Here is a 23,498-nt window from a genome sequence, read left to right on the forward strand (position 1 = left end):
AAACCTAAAACTCTTTGAAAAATATTTTTTTTTACCTTTTAAAAAATTAAAATAAAGCAACTTCATTTTCAAAATAAAAGGATTGTTTAGATAACCAATCGTTTGATTTCTTACACTTCACTTGTTTTTCGAACGAGTCACAAAACTAGTTGACAACAAAATAGGCTACGTAGGTCGAGGTATCAACAACCCCTACACACTTACCACTCAAACAATACCTATTAAACCAAGTATGATCATCATAATGAACCTATTGCCTTTTAATTAACATTTATTAAGTCTCAATTAGTACTATTCTACCTTGCATTCCTCATTGTAGTCCAATATGGAAATGCAAGGCCTCAATCTCATGAAAATGCAAGGCCTCCATCTCATGAAATCATTACAGTGCGCTATTACCTCCCTCATTGTCATAGGAATTTAAGAAATTTATTAAATTAGAGTTTTCTACCAAAATATTAAAAGAAAAAAAAAATAAAAAACACAAAAATAGAGAAAATGAGGAAAATTTATAAAAATATACCCAATTTAGACTTTGAAATAAAAAAATAAAATAAAAATGTCAGTATCATGTCTTTGTTAGCCGCATTTAAAAAATAAAAAAATAAAAAAGAAGGGGCATGGGGGACAGCACTGAAGCGCTCAGGAACCGAGGAGAGAGGAGAGAGGGGGAAGGGCATTAATGGATGTCCAGGGGAATTAAAAGTAAAAAAAAAAAGTGGGGGTGGGGGTGGGGGTGGGGGTGGGAGACACGTTGCTCAACAACCAAAGAGAGGGGAAAGGGGGGAATGGCACAAGGGAAAAAAACAAAATTACATCCATGCAAAAATTAAAAATTAAATTATAATAATTAATAAATTTAATTGTCATTATTGGTTTTTATATAAAATTAGTTATTTTTTTATTCAAAATTCGAAATACATAAATTTATTTTTAATTTTTTATTAATAGTTTTAATTTATTTAATAAATAAATAAACAGAAGTCAAAAACAATTTCACTATGTTTCTATTCATTTTTTACAAAAATATTAAAAACAACTTAGGTTTATTTATCTATTAAATAAATTAAAACTATCAATAAAAATTTAAAAGAAAATTTATGTATTAACAGAAATGTAGCTAATATTTTCCCAAATACAATTTGATGTTCGATGCAAGTAACCCAATGTCGAGTACAGTTCGATGTGCAATTCACGTTTCTTGATATCGAGGTACGATTTGATATTCGGTTCACGATTTTCGATGTCAATGCACGTTTCTTAATGTCAAATACGATTCGATGTACAATGCACATTTCTCGATATACAATGCACGTATTTCAACACCGAGTACTGTTCAGTGCACGACACACATTTTCTGATGTCGATTTTGATTCAATGTACAGTATGCATTTCTCGATTTCAAGTATGATTCGATGTGTGGTGCGCGTTTGCAATGTGCGATTCGAGCTACAGTGCACGTTTCCTAATGCCGGTACGATTCAATATATAGTACACGATTCCCGATGTCGAGTAAAAATCTGTGCACAATTCACTTTTCCAATGTCAAGATATTATTCCATGTATGATGCATGTTTCCCAATACCGAGTATGATTCGATGTGCGATTCACGCTTCCAAATGTCAAGTATGGTTCAATGTACAATTCACTTTTCTTAATATCAAGGTACAGTTCGAGGTACGGTGCATGTTTCCCTATGCCTAGTACAATTTAGATGTGCAGTTCACATTTTTCAATATCGAGTACGGTTCAATGTATGATTCACATTTTCGATGTGAGGTACGATTTGTATTTTCTGGTATCGAGTACAGTTCGATGTAAAGTATTATCGTCACTAAAAATTGTTTTTCCCACTCAAACCATCGCAGGAAACCACCTTTCGCACTGAAACTATCCCAAAAATATACTAGTGACGTTTCTTTTAACACTTAAATTTTATTTTAATTTTTTATTGATAGTTTTAATTCATTTAATAAATAAATAAACATAAGCTACTTTTAATATTTTTATAAAAAATAAATAGAAATATAGTAAAAATGCTTTTGACTTATGTTTATTTATTTATTAAATAAATTAAAAGTATCAATTAAAAATTTTTTAAAAAATTATGTATTACAAATTTTGAATAAAAAATAACTAATTTTATATTAAAAAAATAATGACAATTAAATTTATTAATTATTATAATTTAATTTTAAATTTTTGCATGCATGTAATTTTATTATTCTAAATTTCCCTCCACCCATTCTCCCCTCTCCCTCTTGTCCCCCACCCCCCCTTCTTTTTTTCTTTTTTTTTTCCTTTTAATTCTCCCTAACACCCATTAATGCCCTTCCCCCTCTCCTCTCTCGTTAGTTCCTAAGCTTTTAAGCGCCTCCCCTTTTTAAAAAAAAAAAAAAATGCGGCTGGCAAAGACATAATACCAACACTTTTAATTTTTACTTTTTTATTTTAAAGCCCAACCCAACTTTTAAAAAGTAAGTTCGGTATATTTTTACAAATTTTTCCATTTTTCTCTATTTTTGTGTTTTTTATTTTTTTTTCTTTTAATATTTTGGTAAAAGACTATTAAATTAGGTTCTTTAAATTCAAATTAGACCCAAACACACAGGGACAAGTTTAAAAACAACAAAATATGTAAAGTAAATAAAATCTCACCCAAATCAAAGATAACATCTCTTAAAATATTCCCAAGGAATTTCAAAAAAAGCAAATAGTTAGTAACACGTCAAATATTACTACTCTAACTAGTGAAGAGGTTATGTAAAGAAAATAAAATAAAACCTTCCTAAGTAACACGTCAAATATGCTTGAACATGCTTGTTCATGTCCGTAAAACCAATTGATTATTAGTTAGATCAATTTATAATGTGTTATGAAATTGTGTTCTCTTTGCCAATGAGAGATACTATGTTAGAACCCGATAAAAGAAAAGTTGAAAGCACAAGCTACTTATTAATAAATATTTATCAGTAATCACAAGCCTAATGTCAGATGTACACAATCTCAATGGTTTTTTTTTTTTTTTTCCAATCAAAAAAAGTAAACAATTTCAATGATTATTAATATGAAAATTGTGAAATGAGATCTTATAAGGAACGATCCAAACCACTGCAACATAATTGTACAATATAAATACTAAACCTACAATGAGCAACCGCAGGGAGGCCAGGCCAGCATTAGCTAGCTAAGCATCACAAACAAGCGCAAGCATCCAACAAACCGCAATATTAGCACTCAAATCAAGCTCCAAAATATGGAAAGAGGGAACACCACAAGGATCCATCAGCTCAGTTTCATGGAGGAAATGTATATAATGCTTAAAAAAATAATGCTGGACCACTGAAATGCTCACATAAAATCATAATCATCAACATCATCATACGCACTGACCGCCAAATCATCGTCGGGCTTGTCAAGGTGGAGCTGTTTCTTCTTTGTTGCTAAGGACAGACCATAAACAACAATTATCACCTTCAGATTCACTAAATTACAAGTACTAGCGTAGTTGAATGAAAAAGCAAAAGCTGTAAGCGTGTCAAATTCCTAGAGAGAGCAAATGCTTGTATCCATATCCGACTAAATTAAGTTGCAGATTTATGGTAATTCGATTCGAACAATCAATGGCGGATGGCAATTAATCCGTCATCCCCAATCTTAATATAACTTTTTTAACCATCCAATGAACAATTTATTTTTGTAACATAACAACTGAAATTATATTTAAAATTATAAGAAGATTTGAGTATTTGGCCTTCAGTTTGAATGTGGGCATAGGATAGACCCCGCACACAATAGTGCAAGAGTTGGGAGTGTGAGATTAGGTTTTGACCAATAGAGCTTATGCTATTTGAATCGATCTCTAATAAGCATAAGCATATGGGATTATCAATAAACTTAGATATTCGTTGTTAGCGGATAGGCGAATATACATCGAATAAAATCTTAAATATGCTGACTGACTCATTTAAAAGCATATAGAAAAAGATTAAATCATGTTCCACTCATTTAATGTGCAGATCAATTATAAATCGATTTAAGCGAGTTAGATTCGATTCGGATTAACAAATTATTATCCATTTTGTCAGGTCTATACATAATTTTCAACACAAGACTAGTGCAAATCATTGTAAAAAAAAAATTGAAAAATAGAAGCCCCAATGTAATTCAAAAGTAGTAATATCTGGAACAGGTTCATTTTGCAAGAAATGACCCCCGGGGGGGTTGATGGGGAGTATTTTTGGAATGATCATTAATGGTCAAATTCAATTTCCAACAAATGAAAAATTCAATACTTCATGCAGAATTACGAACAATATACACAATCTTTCCAAACAAAAGCATCCCTCTGTCTTAAATATAAAATAGATCCTTTTCTACTTAAAGATAATCAAATAAAAGCACATTAAAGTATTTTTCAATTGGTATTCCATAACAAATTCAAAAGAACTTCGTTTTTATTGCAAAATATTAGCTTTTTATAAGGTACTTAAAATTTTAGTATTATCCAATGAATTTCAACAAATATCTTATTATCATTACTCAATAGCTATGATTACCATTGGTCAAAGTGCCTACATATAATAAAATAAAAGCAACATTATCATAGATGCCAACTAGTGAAAATATATCACGAGGGGAAGAAATGTCAATATTATAAACCCCACTCACATCTTCTAAAACTCTAGCAAATTGTTTAGTATTGTCACCATCAACAATAAAATTGACTTACAAAATGTAATATCATGAATAAAATCAAAAACTTAAAAGCGCTTCATAATAACAAAGGTCAAATTTATTTAGGGAAAAAACCGTACTACTTATTGACCATTAAATAAGCATTAAGTAGCAAAGTAACAGTTGAAGTTAGCAAATAATAATTTACATAATTGTAGTTATACTACATGATATACAAACTTTACATCAAAATTATTGAATTCTACTAATAGGTCTCATGTAATACTCAGCTAAGAAGTGAATTATATATGAAATAACTAATATAAGTAGCATGGATGCAAAAGATTGTCTGCTCTAGTGTAACAGTCAAAATGAATTTGTTTAAACGTTAATTGTTAGACATTATGCTTTCCATTTAAGCATTATTTAGTTTTAAGTATATATGACATTATGTTGATGCAACCAGTTCAACCACTGGGTTGTCCTGCCAGTTTAACCTGCTTGACCGGTCCGACCAACCCAATGACCTTCCCATGTTGATTATCAGTCTGGGTTTTAAAACCATGATCTAGAGCATCCTAATCCAAGGGTAACTAGTGAAAACCACAAGACTTGTACCTTGTCTAATAAAGTATCAGTTTAGCAATGACCATGCACACAAAGAAACAGTATATTATCAATTTCTTTGCCCTCTACAATCTATCTTCAATAATTTGTTTTTCCTGCATTAGATGCTTTTACAATATTTTTTAAAAACAAATGAGTATAAGTTAACTTCAACAATATCATGAACACTTTCTCTCTCTAGTTGAATATTTTATAGACCACATCTTCTCAATATACAGATTACAGAGTACTCCATTGTTTTGCATTTTAATATTAGACAGCACTATGCCCTTAATATTTCAAATGGTAGCACAAATATTTGAAATGGCATTTGACAACTCCTTACCATATGTGATGCATGTCTTCACAAAATGGTTCTCGTCAACATTTCATACTATTCTTTTATTTTTATTTTTATTTTTATTTTTTATTTTTTTGTCCAAAACACTCCATTTTGACAATAATAAGTTCTCTTTAGATAACAAAACAAATTTATTGATGAGAAGAATAACTATAATAAGTCACAACCAAAAGAAGTGTACAAGCACAAGACACATTATTTTCATCACTAAAATGAACTCATTAACACGAAACAAGTTTCAAAATTCCAAGTTTAACTTAATATCACTAACATTTTCGTATATTCAGGACTCACCAAATCCCCCCTCCCCCCACCCCCCAAAAAACTTCATTTTCTGTGTCCCCAAAACACACATTAAACAAACTTAAAGCATGGCCAACTTTTTTCTCAAATAAAAAAAGAGGGAAAAGAAAACAGCACATGCATACCTGTCTTCCTTTTACCAGCATTGGCTTCTTTCTCTGCCTTTAGCTTCTCATTAGCGATTGTCGTTATGGAAGAAGCAATATCTTTTGCATCTGCTGCTTTCAAAGTAGTAATTGACAGTCTCATTACTGCCTTAAGTAATCCAATATAATGGAAACTTTTCTGCAGCAGAAGTAAATTATTACTGCATCAAATGAGGCCACTCTTTATCACCAAGGAACTCAAAACAAATCTAGCAGTTCAACACACCTCATACGGGCGGAGCTGATGTGAAATAAGCTCTGCATACTCTAAGAAGTCACTTTCAGATTTGGGAATGAAGTTATGAAGGGACTTGTCATCACCTCTCTTCCCAAACAGTTCGGTAGTGGACTTAAAATCAGCTTCCTCCACAAGCCTGTGATGGACACAAAGAACACAGCATGAAGAACTCTTGATCAAGAAACATGCTCAATTTCCTTTTATGAAGTATTTACAAGCAACCAATAACTACATAGTGACCAAAATTATATTAACATATCAAAACATCAGCTCAAAGCCACAAACACCATCTCTGCATTAAAAAAGCAATGAACATTTTCACTTTTTTCCTTTCAATAAGAAACAACAAATGTTATCAAGAGGGAATAAAGGATACATAAAAAGAGGTCAAGCTATCTAAAGAAAGGAAAACTAAAAAATTAGTTAAGTGCCCGTCAATCCATTTGCAGATCAACTAAAGTCACTACCTTGAAAGCACCATGACTATATTAACATATCAAAACATCTTCTGTTAACACCAAACAACAAAGTGAGGCCAAAAACAGAATAGAATATTGCACACAATAAAATAGAGTCAACAATTTATCATCTCTAAACAGCTTCTGTGATGGAAATAACACAGGCAACAACGCGTGTAATATAGCCAAACCCAAAAAAAAAAAAAAAAAACAATACATGCAACATCTAAACTTTATATAACTATTATAAGGAGTATGAGCCCATACATACAGAAGGTGCACAAATTGTCCATGTGTGGTGTTTTGATAGCAAAATTAATTGAAAATTAGAAATTTTCAAAGCACCTATAAAAACAAAGAGAATTCTTTTTTTAAATAAAAATGAAGCAAAGAATGATAATATGAGCACAGAGGATTAGACATGGTGCAGAAGCTGTTCACCCCTGGTATTTGCTGGATACATGCATGCATATGGTAAGTGTTGCCACATGCAAGTGAGCAAAGCCCCTTATATGAGAAAACATTCATAGCCCACACATGGGATCTCAGGAAAGGATCTCTATCGTCGAATTGAGAGTTTACATCTTACCTGCTCATCAAACTCAGGCTCTTTATCAAATCAGGGTTGGAGACCCAATCAGTGATCGAAGTTATAATTTATTTTTCAGAAAGTAAAATTTTACTTTATATTTTATATCCTACTGCTGATCGAATTTTGAATTTGATAGGTAGACATCAATTTTATATATATATATATATATATATATATATATTATGAAAAAGAATAGAGAGAATTACAACCTATGAGAGGATAAGAGATCCTCATAGCAGAAAAACAAAAGAAAATAAGAGAAAACTAAAAAAAGCAAAAGAGAAACTAACAAATCCTAATTAAGCAAACCTCTCTTTAAGCCCTTGCCTTCATAAGTGATAGAGCTATGTAATATTGCTAGTTGCTGCTGACCTTATCTTTTAGCCACATCCAATATTACTTCATTCTCTCCATGATCGACCAGCCACAATTACATGTCATCCAGAATTCTTTGAGTGCCAACATTCAGCGCATAACCTCCTCCACTGGGGTACACTAACCCATCCTAACATTGATTAGTTACAATCAAGTCGACACCCAATCCCACCTCCTCAAAGATAGAAACATCCTCTAAACCTTCAAGCCGGGAAGGAGGCACAATAGAAATATCCTGAGCGTCAGAAAAGTCAGAAGTATAATCCAATTTTTCACAAATCTCTTCCAAGAATAAAGCACTATCACAAGCAAGATCTCTATCATATAAACTGGACTCTTCTGAAATATCCCCTCATTTCTTTCTTTTTTTCCTTCTGAACTAGATTTTTCCCCTTAAGTCAGACTTGACAGCAATTTTGAAAATCCTCAACATAAAACTTCCAGCATCATCTATTTTTAAAAAGTTTCCTCTTGCATGTTTGAGTTCATACAATTGTAAAGAAGCAAACCTTTCTTACCTTCCCCTCCTACCTCATTGAACGATGCTTATACACCTTCATATCCACAGCCTTTTTACATTATTTTCCTTCCTTGCTTTCACCAGAAATACACACCACCTCTGAGTGCGAATCATTACCAAAATTTTCTTCATTCAGGCATCCATATGTTGCAGCTGCTCCTCTTAAAAATTATCAGACAACTCCACAACATGAGCACAGCATTGAGACCCTTGTCACGTTGCTTGGTGCACCTGCTCCTAATGTTCTATCCTTCTGATTTTCTAAAGAAACTTTCTGGATTAAAAAAAGAAAAAAAAACCACATTTGGAAAAGAAATAACCATATCACAATCTTTCTTCTCCATTAATATAGCATCCATATTGTCAAAAACCACAAAGCCCCTTCATCCTGTAAATCTGTAATCCATATACCTGCCCTATAAGATAAACCCCCTCTGGTCAAATGTGGGACTCTTCAATCATAACTGCTGCTTTTTTTGTAGTTCAGATCCATACTTACAGACCCCTCCACCCGTTTTACTTGTGTCTCGTAACCCAAAAACCCACAATAGTTCGTCAACCAGGAAAACTTACAAAAATTCATTCCCTCTCCCAGCAAACCCATGACGCACTTCCATTACTCATGGACTCACTAATTTGAAGCCCTCATTAACTAGGCTCAATGTCCTAATTAGAGTTATTACCCATTACATCTAGAGTACATGTATTAAAAGTCTCACTACTCTCTAAACCAAAAATCATCTTCTTTGTCAATGGTTCACTCACAAGAAACCCTAGATCTGAATTTGCCAAACCCCCACCACAGCCACCTTTTCTTTTCAATCACACTGCGCTGCAGCAGCCATCCTGCCTTCAGAACAGAAGCTTTCTTTATTCCCACAACTCACGCACATCCATCCGTGAACAAACTCCTCCAAAGGAAATCATCTCTTTATGACCTTGCTCCACTGACTCTCACCAATAATTACCTCTTCAATACCAACCCTTTTGAGGTTGGATTCATTCAATGCATTTCTCCCTACAAATCCTGCAGCCCTTCCACAAAATTTCTATAATTACCTCCTTTCAACCCTTCAAGAAAAAAATCGAAAAACTCCTGGAATCCCAAACAACAATCTGAGTCAGCCTAATACCATAACACAATGAAGACAACCAAATTTCTTTCTCCAAACAAACCTACTCAAATGAGACCACACCGAGATCAAATTCAGCAAATATCCTTTGTACCTTCATAGAGGCAAGCTCTATCAAAACCATAAACCTCCTACTTCCTCCTCTCTAGTCACAAACTGAAGCAGTTCCCTTCAATTTATACTAAACTTCAGAGATTCTTCTCCTTCATGGCTATTGTTCAATATCATGGAAGATGATTAAAGAAGATAGCATCGTGTGTGTGTGTGTGTGTGTGTGTGTGAGAGAGAGAGAGAGAGAGAGAGCATCTTACTCCTCAACTAGATACCCTCTTTTGCGTAGGTGGGGATCAATCAAAGCAATTGAATTGGAAGTTTACTTCATACACACCTATTGATCAACTATGGACTAATATGATAAAAGCAGAGAAAATGAGTGTTTTTTTCAATATTTTGTCATTTTCAAAACACCTCCTGAGGAATTGATTTTGAATTTTGATGATAACAAAGCACCTTGGCTGTTGGATAAGATAATTCGTCTTTGGATATATTTTAAAGGAGTTATGGACTACAGAGTTATGGACTGTAGTTTAAGCTCAACTCTCTTGGAAATGAGTTCATTGTAGCAAGTGAATGAGTTGATCTCACTTTACCTAAGTTGAACTTGTTCTACTGTGGGAAGATCATCTCTAAAAGAGGTAACACTCTGCCAAAGGGACAAGCATATTTATATACGGAATGAGCTATGTAATACAAAGGAGATGAAGCACTGTGATAAATGGATGATCATCCTTATATACAGGAGATTCCTTTCAGGAGTCTGCTGAATTCTTTATTTTCTCTAGACGATAAAAAATCTATTAAAGACTTAAAAAGAACAAAAGATGGAGGATAAGGCAACCTCCACAAATCAAATAATTACAACAATCCACCTTCCAAGATAACCCCCTAAAATCCCAAGAGTGTGCCCAGGAAGAAGCAAGAAAATTAACTCTACTCCAAAGGAAAAACGGATAAGTCATCTGATCCTTAAAAAATCTCACTCTCCTCTCAAGCCATAGACTCAAGAAGAAGGCATATGCTGCACAAATCCATAATTCCCTCTCTCTTCTACTTTTCCTAATACCCAGAAATCTCACCAACAATAAACCATACACGTTTTGGGGGAGCAATCTGCACTTCACCATTAAGTTGACATCTTTTTTGTGGAACATTTATAACTATTTTATTCCATGAATGTTTGGATTATATTTTAACTCCGCTTGTAATGCACTTAAATGTCCTAATTTTTTTCACACACAATTGGTCCCAAGATCGGTTAAAATAGAAGAGTTGTGTAGGTAGCTAACAGTTAGCATAAAATTTTTCAAATCACTATGATATGAATACTTGACGAATACTCGTTGGGGCATCCCCTACGAGAGATGTGTTGTACTTATACTCATATATTATGTCTTATTTCTAACAAACCTCCATTAAGATTTACCAAAAAAACACAAACATTCCCAGTGATATTGATTTATTCATCATCAAGTTTAACTTTGTCTCCTATATGGCTATATTCCTCCTAAAATTACATTTCATATATTCTGTCTTATTTCTAACAAACCTCCATTAAGATTTACCAAAAAAACACAAACATTCCCTTGCATTTTGCAAAAAAAAAAAGTTGTTAAAGGGGTGTTAAGTGCCCTAAAAATCAAATGCTAGGGAGAATCTGTGGCATTTTTTAAACCTCAAGAGAGGTCCATGGGATTTTTGAAACCTCAAGGGAGGTCTTTGCCTTTTTGCCAAACCTTAGGGGAGGTTAGTGTCTTTTGCACTCAATTTTAAGGGTATTCTACAATTCTGTTGCACACTCGAAGCACTTGTCCATTTTACCCAACCATCTTTAATTCTATGCATTACATCTTCTTCAATTTCTCCTTCAGCTTGCATAATCTACTAGTGATATTGATTTATTCATCATCAAGTTTAACTTTGTCTCCTATATGGCTATATTCCTCCTAAAATTACATTTCATATATATTGTCTTATTTCTACTTACCCTAAATCCTCTAGATTCTAAAGCTTCTCTCCATAATTCTAACTTCGGTTCTACTCCACCCCTAGTTTCATCAATCAAGACAATATAATCTGCAAAAAACATACACCATGGAACCTCATTTTGGATACTCCTAATAAGTTCATCCATCAATAAAGAAAAAAGATAAAGTCTCAACGCAAATCCATTGAGTACACATATTGTGATTCCAAACATATAGAAAATCTGCTATTCCATTTCCAGCATATTCCAATTCCAATTGTGAACAAAATGCCACCTAAGGTTAAGGCTCAACTACTTGGTCTAAAACAAATAAAAGCATTAAAAAATTATGTAACTAGGTCACCACAAGTCTTTTGAATTGAGAAAATGAGGGAGAAAAAAATGATAAAGAGGACCTCAGATACTCTTCCAGGCTCACAAAAGATAGAAAATATGAGATGGAGAAGAATAACAAATTCAAAGATGAGAAGATTGAAGGTTGGGGGTTCAAGGGTCTGGATTGTTGAATGACACGGTGAGTCACTAGTGACCGTAGGACAAATTGCATCAAAATGACAAGGCAGTCCCAAGTTCAGTATGCTTATGGGCAAAGCTCCATTGAATCATCACACAGATGCAGCAGGAGTGTAATGCCACTGTCTTTCTTCATTAATTCTACTATCTCAGTTCATTGGTGCTGTGTTGCAAGCTTTGGGTAAGTCGCACAGGTTAAGGGATTTCTGAAGCAACAACAATGAAATGATGCAGGTTTGGTGCTCAGGCATATTTGAGTGTAAGGAAATAATAAGAGAGAGTTCAAATGTCCAATTTCATTTAGAAGGCATCAAAACAGTTTAGATATTATTCATCATATGGCATTTAAAAGGTGCATACTTTATGAGCAACACAAATGAGAAATTCCATGGACGGTTCAAACATGACAAAAATGAATACCCACTCTATCTTGAGCATCACTTGAATCTGTAAGACATATATAGAAGAAAATCTGCCATTCCATTTCCAGCATATTCCAATTCCAATCGTGAACGAAATGCCACCTAAGGTTAAGGCTCAATTACTAGGTCTTAAAGAAATAAAACATTAAAAAATTATGTAACTAGGTCACCTCTCAAGTCTTTGGAATTGAGAAAATGAGGGAGAAAAATATGTTAAGAGAACCTCAAATACTCTTCCAAGCTCACAAAAGATAGAAAGTATGAGATGGAGAAGGATAACAAATTCAAAGATGAAAGGTTGGGTACTCCAGGGTCTGGGTTGAATGACACAGTGAGTCAACCGTGACAGTAGGACAAATTGCATCAAAATGACAAGGCAGTCCTAAGTTCAGTATGCTTACGGGCAAAGCTCCATTGAATCATCGCACAGATGCAACGGGAGTGTAATGCCACTGTCTTTCTTCATTAATTCCACTATCTCAGTTCATTGGTGATGTGTTACAAGCTTTGGGTAAGCCGCACAGGTTAAGGGGTTTCTGAAACAGCAGTGAAATGATGCAGGTTTGGTGCTCAGGTGTATTGGTGTGCGAGGAAATAATAAGGGAGAGTTCATAAGTCCAATTTCATTTAGAAGGCATCAAAACAGTCTAGATATTATTCATCATATAGCATTCAAAAGGTGCATACTTTATGACCAATACAAATGAGAAATTCCATGGACGGCTCAAACATGACAAAAATGAACACCCAATCTATCTTGAGCATTGAATCTGTAATCATTGACGTACATAGAGGAATAAAAGGTTAAGCCGTCACATCAGCAGTTTTAAAGATCAACTTTTGATGTGAATTTAAAGATCAACTGGGACAATAAAGAAATAAAAAGCAAAACCTGTGCTTGAAAATGGATCATAAACAAAGCTTGGGCCAAAAAGCTAGCAAGCTTGGGCCAAAAAGCTAGCTGCTCTTTGAATACCGTTAACTAGGGTGACAACTGAGTTAAACTTGGGCTGAATGTACCATACCTTTTAAATTTTTACAAAAAATTAATTGTAACTTCTAATAAATAATTTAGATTTACAATGAAGCAAAGGAACAAAAATATAATTCCCATTACCACTCTGAAAGAATCATGCTCATTCCGCTAACCATCAAACAAAGCGTAAAAAACATGTTATTCGGTTACATCTTTCTGCTTTTGATAGCACATATCTGTTCTAGGATGCTACACAACACAAAGATATACAACCCTTTATCTGGAATTATAAGCATCACGAATCAAACATAAATGTAGTTATGAAAACCTATGTCTGTACCGTTGTTGACGAAGTTTCTCTGCTACAGGATCTAACTGCACTACCTCTGACACTTCAACTGCTTTATCTTTCTTTTCACTAGACTTTGTAACTGGTTTTTTTAAGGTCTTTCCCGCCAAAGGGGCAGCAGCAGGTACCTGATTGTATCAATAAAAAAGGGTAAAATTTATGGACATTCAGGTGAATCATAATTAAGCAGATTACAGTTCCATTATCAGTGACAACATAATCCTAATGCACGGTGGCTAAAAAGCAACTGTAATCATACATGACAAAAGGACACATTAGATCTGAGGGAAAAAAGAAGTCAATTGTAAATAAAACATCAAATGGAATACCAAAGAACCTGCTAAGACAAAATGACAAGGTACATGATTAAACACTCTCCCAGATAGAGGAATAAAATGCTGCCATCAATAACAAGTGTACACGAAAAACAGATCTGAGACACAACAGCCACAAAGGGATGGGTTTTAGCAGAAACAAACAACATAAATATAACCAACCACCTAAAATAACCAGTGAAAATTGATATTTTTGAACATCTTCCATTCCCAGTAAGCCAGCATTTTCAGTCAATACAAACTTAACTGGAAGAAAGCCAAAGGACCAAAAACATCATCTAAAAGGGAAAGGAATAGAATTTATTTCAATGTAGTTACGGATAAGAATAAGTACACAATAACAGAGCTGTTTTCGTTTCCCTTTCTTTTTGTGAGGGAGGGGGTGTTAAAGAGTTACATAAACCACAATTTAAAGAATAAAATCAATGGCAGAACCACATGCCTCAATTTTTTCCAGTATCAATGAATTGACTATTGATAACAACTTTAACTTACGAAAATTGCAAATCAACTAAACAATACCAAACAAAAAATCAGGACATTTGTTCAAATAATACTCCAATTATGCCCAATAAGTTCTCACACACATGTGCATGTTCACACATGCAAGCCAATGTGCACACCATGGTCTTAAAATTCCACAAAATTGTCAAATTATTTCCATGAATCACTTGAAATTCATCAAAATCTCCAAATTTTATAAAAATTTATCAAAATTTTAATTTTAAATTAATTTCTCTCTTAATTTATTCAACTAAAGATTTAAGGATATGAATAGCTTTCGGTCTTTTGAAACTAAATGAAAAATTGAACTTAGATATTAGCTACAACATTTTATTTGACCATTTAGCTTCAAATTACCTATATCCATATAATAAATAATATTTAAATGGAATTTCATTTATATTAATTTAATATGTTTTGCATGATAATTATATTACAATAATTGCACCTTTTACACAACATACCTGTCCTTGGGTGTATTTTTTACAATATTTTCCTTCTAAATCATGCATTATTAAGTCTATAGTAGTTTCTAAGTTTCATAAGAGAATTCCATGTTTAACTTCATATTTCCATCATTTCTTAAAATCAAAATCAAAATTGACATCCACATCGAAATTTTCATACTCTGAAGCCCCGATATTTTAGTTCAAGTCAAAATTTAAGCCTTTGTTGCACGCACATACCTTGCATTCAAGAATCAGCCTAGAAAAATGAGGTGCAAATAACATCAGCCATTTTTCCTTCTTCTAAGGAACCAATAAAAATGGAGAATACATGAACCATGGTGTATATATCAAGTCATCTCCAAGCTTGTACAATGTGTTCAAGACTATTGTAAACATTTTATTTATTGTGAAATAAATTCATTAAAAATAACTAATCCCCGCATTTTCTTTCCAATGCTTTTTTGTCAAGACCAAAACAAATTCCAAGGCATATGGTAGATCAGCCAATATCTAGATTTTGTTTGTCAAAATATGTGAAGAAAAGAAGAAAAGGGGGATGAATTTACAGCCAAAACATATTCAAGTAGGGTAAACACATCTCAGGTGCACACATCTATTTCTCTGCACTTTGTGAAAACAAACTTTAAGCCCTATAACACTGGATAGAAGATTCACCTTCAACACAGTTACTGGATTATCCTCTACATCTAGTTGGAAAAGGAAACCGTAAGGGAAAAAAAAAAAAAAATTAATCAACCATACCGGAGCAGGATCATCTTCATCCTCCCAAGATTCCTTCACATCATCAACATCTTCATCATCCCATCCATTTCTAGGTCGCTCCTTATTGAGAAGAGGTGGAATTTGCTCATCCTCTACAACAGTTGCAAATCAACTCATAAAATATAGTAACAAGATGATATAAACTATTGTACATAGTGAACATAAAAACATTATTTTGGATTTTTTGCGAGGAGAACTCATTTCTCCTCTGTTCCCAGAAAATATAACTCAACATTAATATTTGAATTGCTTCAATCACATCCCTACTGTACAAATTTGGATATTCTGGATAATTAAAACACATTACTCTGTCTCGAACAAAACCTATCATTTACTCAAAGAACAATCAATAACATTTCAGAATTAAGAAACCTAAAAATAATATTTTAGAGAATTTCAAGGATAATTAATTTCCCAAGAGCCTATAACAGTGTAAGCCAAAGAATTCCAATTCATCAAATCCAAAACTGACACCATCTATTCATTTGTCCTAATTAAGCAACCATCCATCCAGATTTTGTTTGTCTATCAGAAAATTCATATGCTATTGTGACACCATAGAGCTATTATCTCCTCAAAATTGTAAAATAACTTGTGCTCATTCCTAGATTATACGCCACTCTCATGCCCGCCATCCTCGCAAAATATCATGTCGAATCTGTGGACTGACATTCCTTCTTATGAAAAATATTAAATGAACTCTAATTTTCAGAAAAATTACCGTTCTTTATCTCCAAACATCAATAGTTGGAATGCATAATGGATATAGAAGTTACATGTAATCCAAAAATGGGCCATGCCAAATGTAGGCACTGCAAAGAGTTATGGAAGCGGCATTCTTGAAAAAAATAAAACAAAAGTCTCACACCAAATATAAGTTGATCCAAATTGAGGTACGCAAACACACCTCAATGCAAGTATAAAGATAAAATGCATAAGGCAGAGTAGTTGAGGGATTTTTATTTTGAGATAGATCCATTCAGTCTTATAACTGCAACAAATAATTAACTCTATTAAGAATGACCAGCGGCTGTCTACATTAAAGCCTTAAACTTGGAAGAAATCTTAGTTTTCCACAGATGATTAACAAAAGGAAAAGATTCAGTAAAATGAAACAGGTGAAAATAAACATGAGAACATCATAAGCATCTAAACATTAGAAATTAAAACCCTAAAATAGAAATACAGACTTGAATCCAACAACTAAAAAGTAAAGAAAGGTTCTCAGTCTCCCTACCATTGAGATTACTAAAACAGTGAAAATCCCAAAAAAGCGCATCTATATCTATCAATAATAAACATTGAAGAAATCTATGGCTGCTAGTAGTGCCAGGTCTTTGGAGTTGGCTTCCTTAACTGGGTGTGGCATTCTTATTTAGGAGTTCCTTTGGAAATGATTAGGATCGTGTGAGGAGATTCGAGAGTCAAAGATCACATAGGCGGCTAGGGATCCTTTGTGGAAAATGGATCGGTGAAGGCCAGGTGGTGTGGACCTGGGTCTCTGATGATTTCCTTGGACCTGGGCCAAATTTATAAGAATGGGGTTCTCCTTAAATCATAGGAGGCCAGGTTATTGAGCAGCCCCATGTTCAGTTCAAGGAAAACATTTTGGGCATATTTAATGAAAAGAAGCATGATCCAGCTATTTCCTTGCTGGGCCATATTAATGGGAAGGCCTAAAATCCAAATTTTAAAGCACAGAAGCAGTACACATTGAAGTATGATCTCCAAACCATTGCAAATGAAGCCCAATTTTTTTCTTCAGTTATCCAAGAGGTTCCTGGAACTGATCAAGCTTTGAAGCAAAATCTGACAAACACTGCTTATGAAGCAGGTTTGTGGCAACCAAGAGGTTAAAAGCAGCAGTTTCAGGAAATAGTAGAGGTATAGAGACAAATTTAGAATTGTTAATTTCAAAAAAATTAGCAAATTTGGTTCTGCTTTCTTAGATGGAGAGTTTTCCCCAGTAGATAACAGTAATATTCAGTGGACTCTGCTGGGGATTAAAAAAGGAAGGTTCCTCAAAAATTGTTCGTTCGGGGGAAAATTATATCTGTAAGGGATATCTTGAAGATACTAGAGAGATTGGTACTGTACTGCCTTGCCCGCACCAACCAGATTGCTATGCTGAGGAATGGAGTTATCGGACAGACCAACTTGACAAAGCAGAAAGAGGAGACAGGATAGCCTTCTAAAGCGCAGAGGCTCGATGGAATGCTTGAAAGCGGATTAGCATCTGGTGAGAAAACTTAAAAAGTTCTTAAGAGAAATTTTGGAGGAAATTTAAGTATAGTGGGAGAGTTAATTGTTTAGAAGGTATTACTAGCGAGGCTGACATTTGCAAGGAAAAAAAAGAAGTGCAAGGGGAAGTTTCAGACAATGATAGTGAAGGCACTAATGATTTCGAATATGATGGGGGTTTGCTATTGGACGAGATTCAGGCTCAGCATGGCAATACTTCTGATTCTTCTTCTGATCTTCTTGGGGATTTAGAAAATGAGCTGCCACCTCCTCTGGAAGGATTGGAAGGATTAGTATTGTTGAAGATTATGGGCGACGGTGAAATTTTACCCACACCAGTTGAAGAGAGTTCTAGGAAGGATTTTTCTTCAGACTCAGTTTTGCAGGATACACTGAATTTAGAGTTGCCTGATTACGGAGGAAATGAATTACGGCTGGAAGGTGGTAAATATGAGGTAAAGAAGGGTCAGAGGGAATTAGATTTGGAGTTCTCAGAGAGTTATGATGAGAAGGGATTGAAAGGTTCTCTTGGTTAATTTTAGTTCTTTTTTTTCTTTAGGATTTTGTATACTTGCCAAATTTGTATATTCCTCTCTTCCAATAGTGTTTGGTTTACACTTAGATAGGAACTTAGTTCAAAAGGTACTTCTCCAAACTACTTTTTTTTTCAGGAAAATAAATATGTTCTAAAAAAATATATTTCTAAAAAATTACTAATCTGTAAAAAAGTACTTATAATTAAGTAATCCCACACTACTTTTAGATAAGTACTTCTTCAAATAAGTACTTCCTCCAGAAAAGTACTTTTCTATAAGTGGTCCCAAACGATCGGCAAATTTTGTAAATCATTTCCCATTCATTGTTTCATATGGGAAGCTAAAGTCCACTCTTAGATCAAGACATTTCCTTGGTTAGTAACAGAGTTTACACCAACAATCTGCAGCAGACAAGAAAGCCTTTGAAGGCATTATTTCCAGATGTTTGTTTCTCGAGTTTTGATAGCTCAGAATCTGCTTCACATCTATTTTTGAATTACCCTTTCTTTTGGGGGATCAAGAATAAACTACTTGCTGCTTTTGGGAAGAATTGGATTTGTGCAGATTCAGTGTAGAAATTATCCTCTTTTACAGGTTTTGGAAAGAGTGGTGATGGTTTAGTCTTGTGGACTTGCAGCATCTTTACAGTTTTATGGGGACTTCGGATGGAAAGGAATGCCCGTATGGCTCTTTTCTGGAAAGAGGAATTATGGTACTTCACTTTGAGATGGGATTCAGACTTGGCTTCTCTCTAGTCTTTTGCAGCTGGCGGTTTTAAAGGGGGCACCTTTCTCAGATCTTCATTGAGATTGGAAGGCAGTTTTACTTTGATCGTTTTCTAGTCTATTTTGGTTTCTTCTTTTTATAGGAGGATCTTTTACTCCTATTAGTACATTCTTTCCTATTCAATGAATATATCTTCTTTTTCTCTATAAAAAAAATAAAAAATAAAAAAGAGAGATTAAAATTTGAAGAAATTGGTGCCTTGGGATGCAAAGTTAAATGAGGAGATGGAAAACAAACCCCACCCCCTCAAAAAACATAAAATAAAAAATAAAGAAGAGAAGAAGAGAGAGATTTCCTCAAGTCAAAGGTCCACCCAAAAAAGGAACCCAACAGCCATCTCCCACTTTATAACTAGTACAAGGAAAGAAAAGGGAAGATAGCTATGAAATTAATCTCCAAGGGCCTTGACAACAAACTAACTCCAAAGAAGCATCCCAACCATTTGCTTTGAAGCCAAATTTACTCTTAATAAACATATGCCAAAGAGAATTAATTTCAAAGGAAAATTCAAAAACCGCTTACCAAGGCAATTTTTCAAGAGTCACTAAGACCCAAGCCCCACTCAGCTTTAGACCTACCAAAAACCTCCCAACTCACAAGATGATCCCTCCTCTCACCCGCACCTGCCCAAAGAAAATCTCTCATTATCCTCTCTTTACTTGATCGCAATCCCAACATAAACCTTGAACAAAGAAACAAATAAATAAATAATGAGGAATCAAGGAAAGACAAATCTATATTAAAGTAATACAACCATAAATAAAAAAAAATCATTAAGGTTTTGGAAACCTTAGCAAGCACCAGTCCACAAAAGGAACACCTAGAAGTTAGAAGCCACCATCACAACCCACAAGAGCTGTAAAACTAGAAGCCACCTCTAGATTCAGATTAGTCACACCTAAACCATAAAGGGCATCACCAGGCCACGAGGCTCCCATAAAAAATTAAAAAAATAAAAAATAAAAAAAAAAAATAATAATAATAATAATAAGCCTATTAATAGCCCTCTTTATCATCCTACCCTAAACACCCGCAACAAGATAAAGAGGAAAGGACGCAACAGATCCCTATTTCTCACTCCCTCAAAGCCAAAATCCAATCTTTGGTCCTCCGTTAATAATCATAAAAAGGTAAAACTACAAAGATCCCTGCTCCCGCCTCTCCATCTCGAACCAAAACCTCTCCTGTCTAAAACTGTATGATTGCATCCAAGAAATCCATTTCACCCTATCATAGGCAGTAAGCCTTCTCAAAAAATCTAGCTAAAACACTAATTCTTTTCGCTCCTCCTAACGTCCTCCACAACCTCATTAGCCACTAAATCAGCAGCCAAAATATGTTTCCTTCCAACAAATGTTGATTGAGAACTAGAAGTAATACCCTTATCTTCTCCCTAAGCCTATCTGCCGGACCTTATGCATTATCTTATAAACACTCATGATCAAGCTAATAAGCAGGAAGTCATTAACCCTAACAGAACAATCCCCTTTTAAGAAGTAAGGTAATGAAGGTTGATTCATACATCTAGGAATTCCTCCATTAGGCGTAAAACTCCTCAAACATTTTCAACAAAAAATCAGTTCTAACCACAACCCAACACTTCTAAGAACAAGATTTTTTTTTTTTTCACAAAAGAAGATATGAATTAAAAGAGAGAGAGAGAGAGAGAGAGAGAGAGAGAGAGAGAGAAATTACATCGTAGGTAAGGACAAGAATTCCTCAATAAAGCAAAAATAAGAAGAAAAAAAAACTACACAGACATTAGACAAGAAAATCCCTCTTTAAACCCTTCCCATCATAATTCACTGAACACTTCAAATTTGCTAATTCCCTTTGGCCCTTCTTAACCTTAGATTTACCAGCATCCATCTGAATTTCATTTCCTCTATAATCTGACATGTGTAGACCTCATTCATCCAGCAAATGCTGAGTTTGAAGATTTTCCTTAAAAAACTCCACTATAGAGAAGGGAAAATTTCTATCTTTTCCCAATTGCTTTTCTTCTATACCATCATTTTTAAAAAATAATAATTCCCTCAGATCCTTCCAATGGAGGTGGCGGCACATATGTTAGATCCCCAAGTTTATCAGATGAATCAGAAACATAACCATATTGTTCCCGAATTTCATCTAAAAGCAAAGTGGATTTAGAAGGGTGAAGCAAAGTGGATTTAGAAGGGTGAAGACTAACAAGTTAGCTCAAAAAACTAAGATTAGATTAATAACTTGGAATATAGGGACACTTACGAGCAAAAGCACGAAAATAATGGAAACAATGTTTAGAAGAAAAATTAACTTAATTTGCCTTCAAGAGACGACATGGGTAGGGGAAAAGCTAGAGAAATTGAAAAATTAAGATTTAAACTTTGGTACACTAGGAAAGAGAAACATAAAAACGGGGTAGAAATCATTGTAGACAAAGACCTAAAACATAATGCAGTAGATGCTAAAGAATAGGGGATAGGACCATTAAAATCAAGATAGCTTTAGGCTTGGAGACAATAAATGTCATTAATGTGTATGCTCTTGAAGTAGGCTTAACAGAAAATCTTAAAAGAAAATTTTGGGAAGATATGGATAGTATTTTACAAGGGATATCTATGTTTAAAAAGGCATCCATAAGAGCTAATTTGAATGGACATATTGGAAAGGATAATATAGGTTATGAGAGGATACAAGGAGACCATTGATATGGAGATAAAAATGAGGCTAGTAATAAAATTTTAGATTTTGCCATGTCTTATGATTCAGGTATATATTGAATACTTGTTTTATAAAAAAGAACACTTAATTATTTTCAAAAATTGGCATAATAAAAGCCAAATAGATTTCTTCTTAACTAGGAAGGGCGATCATCTATCTTGTAAGAACCATAAAATTATTCCCGGTGAAAGTTTGGCTACACAACATAGAGTCCTAGTATTAGATATGCAAACTAAAAAATGCAAGAGAAAGAATAACACAAATCAACACAAGAGGACTAGGCAGTGGAGCTTGAAGGGAGACCATATAGTAAAATTCAAAGATAAAATGATCAAAGAGTGTGATTGGACAATAGAAGGTAAGGTAGATGTGAATATTGTTTGTAATAAGATAACTAACTCTATCATAAAAATAACAAAAGAGATTTTAGGGAAGTCCAAAGGAAGATACTTAGATAGTAAAGAAAGTTAGGGTGGGATCAAAAAGTCCAAAAAGTCATTAAGACAAAAAGAAACTGGCATAGAATTTGGCAAAGTTGTAAGAATGTAGAAAACCTTGAAAAGTATAAAGATGCAATAAAAAATGTAAAAAATACTATTAGTGAAGCTAAACATAGAGCTTATGATACTTTATATGGTAAACTAGATACAAAATTAGGAGAAAGAGACATTTACAAACTTGCTCGAGCTAGATTAGAGTCCTTGAACTTAAGATGGCTTCAAAAAAGATGAAAAGTGAAAAAGCTATAGGCCTAAATAAAATACCAATTTAAGTTTGAAAATGCTCAGGGGATACAAGGAAGTATATGGTTAACTACTCTATTCAACATTATTTTAAAAACCAAGAAAATGTTGGAGGAATGGAAGAAAAGCACCTTAATACCTTTATACAAAAACAAAGTTGGCATTCAAAATTGTAATAACTATCACGTACTAAGATTAAGAGTCATATAAGTGTTTTAAAAGGTGTTATTTGGGCCCTCCTTAAATTGTTTTTTTCTACCCAAAATGCATCAAGGGGCAATTATGAAGGCAAACCCCAAAGGCGCGCGCCTTCTTGCGTTGAACGTACGCTTCAACCCAAAAAGCACGCGTTTTACGCCTTTAGTAGAGATGTGTACACATTACAAATAGTGTACAAAATGTAAATATTAGGGTTCTTGCTTGTTCATTTGTTGAGATTCTTCAAATCACGAAGCCTCCATTAATGAACAAACCTCTCTCATGACCTTCGACGACATTTCAGATGATCAATCGACTCCAAATCTACCTACTCTAGCAACTTTATCTTCTTGGGTGATCTCTCTCCATGTCAAGGACCTAATAAATCCTCAACACTTGAATTACTTTAGACCTTCTCTAACTCCTCAATATCTTCTCTTCGTCGTGCCTCTATCTCAATCTGTGAGTAGTGACAATTGTTTAAAGACCTATCTTCCACTGCATGAC

At 34.1% G+C, this 23,498-nt stretch overlaps 1 protein-coding gene across 1 annotated transcript in view; it reads right to left on the bottom strand.

The window, feature by feature from the left end:
• Positions 1-3,043: 3,043 nt before the first annotated feature.
• Positions 3,044-23,498, bottom strand: part of LOC131151747 (uncharacterized) — a 29,994-nt gene continuing 9,539 nt past the window's right edge. The window contains exons 3-7 of the mRNA XM_058103151.1: positions 15,764-15,876; positions 13,705-13,841; positions 6,320-6,467; positions 6,073-6,232; positions 3,044-3,443 (exon numbers count right to left, since the gene is read on the bottom strand). Coding sequence (XP_057959134.1) covers positions 3,352-3,443; positions 6,073-6,232; positions 6,320-6,467; positions 13,705-13,841; positions 15,764-15,876 — 650 coding nt within the window. The 3' untranslated portion in view covers positions 3,044-3,351. The remainder of the gene's footprint in view (positions 3,444-6,072; positions 6,233-6,319; positions 6,468-13,704; positions 13,842-15,763; positions 15,877-23,498) is intronic.

The sequence above is a fragment of the Malania oleifera genome, chromosome 1 (genome assembly GCF_029873635.1).
Source record: "Malania oleifera isolate guangnan ecotype guangnan chromosome 1, ASM2987363v1, whole genome shotgun sequence".
Lineage (NCBI taxonomy): Eukaryota > Viridiplantae > Streptophyta > Magnoliopsida > Santalales > Ximeniaceae > Malania > Malania oleifera.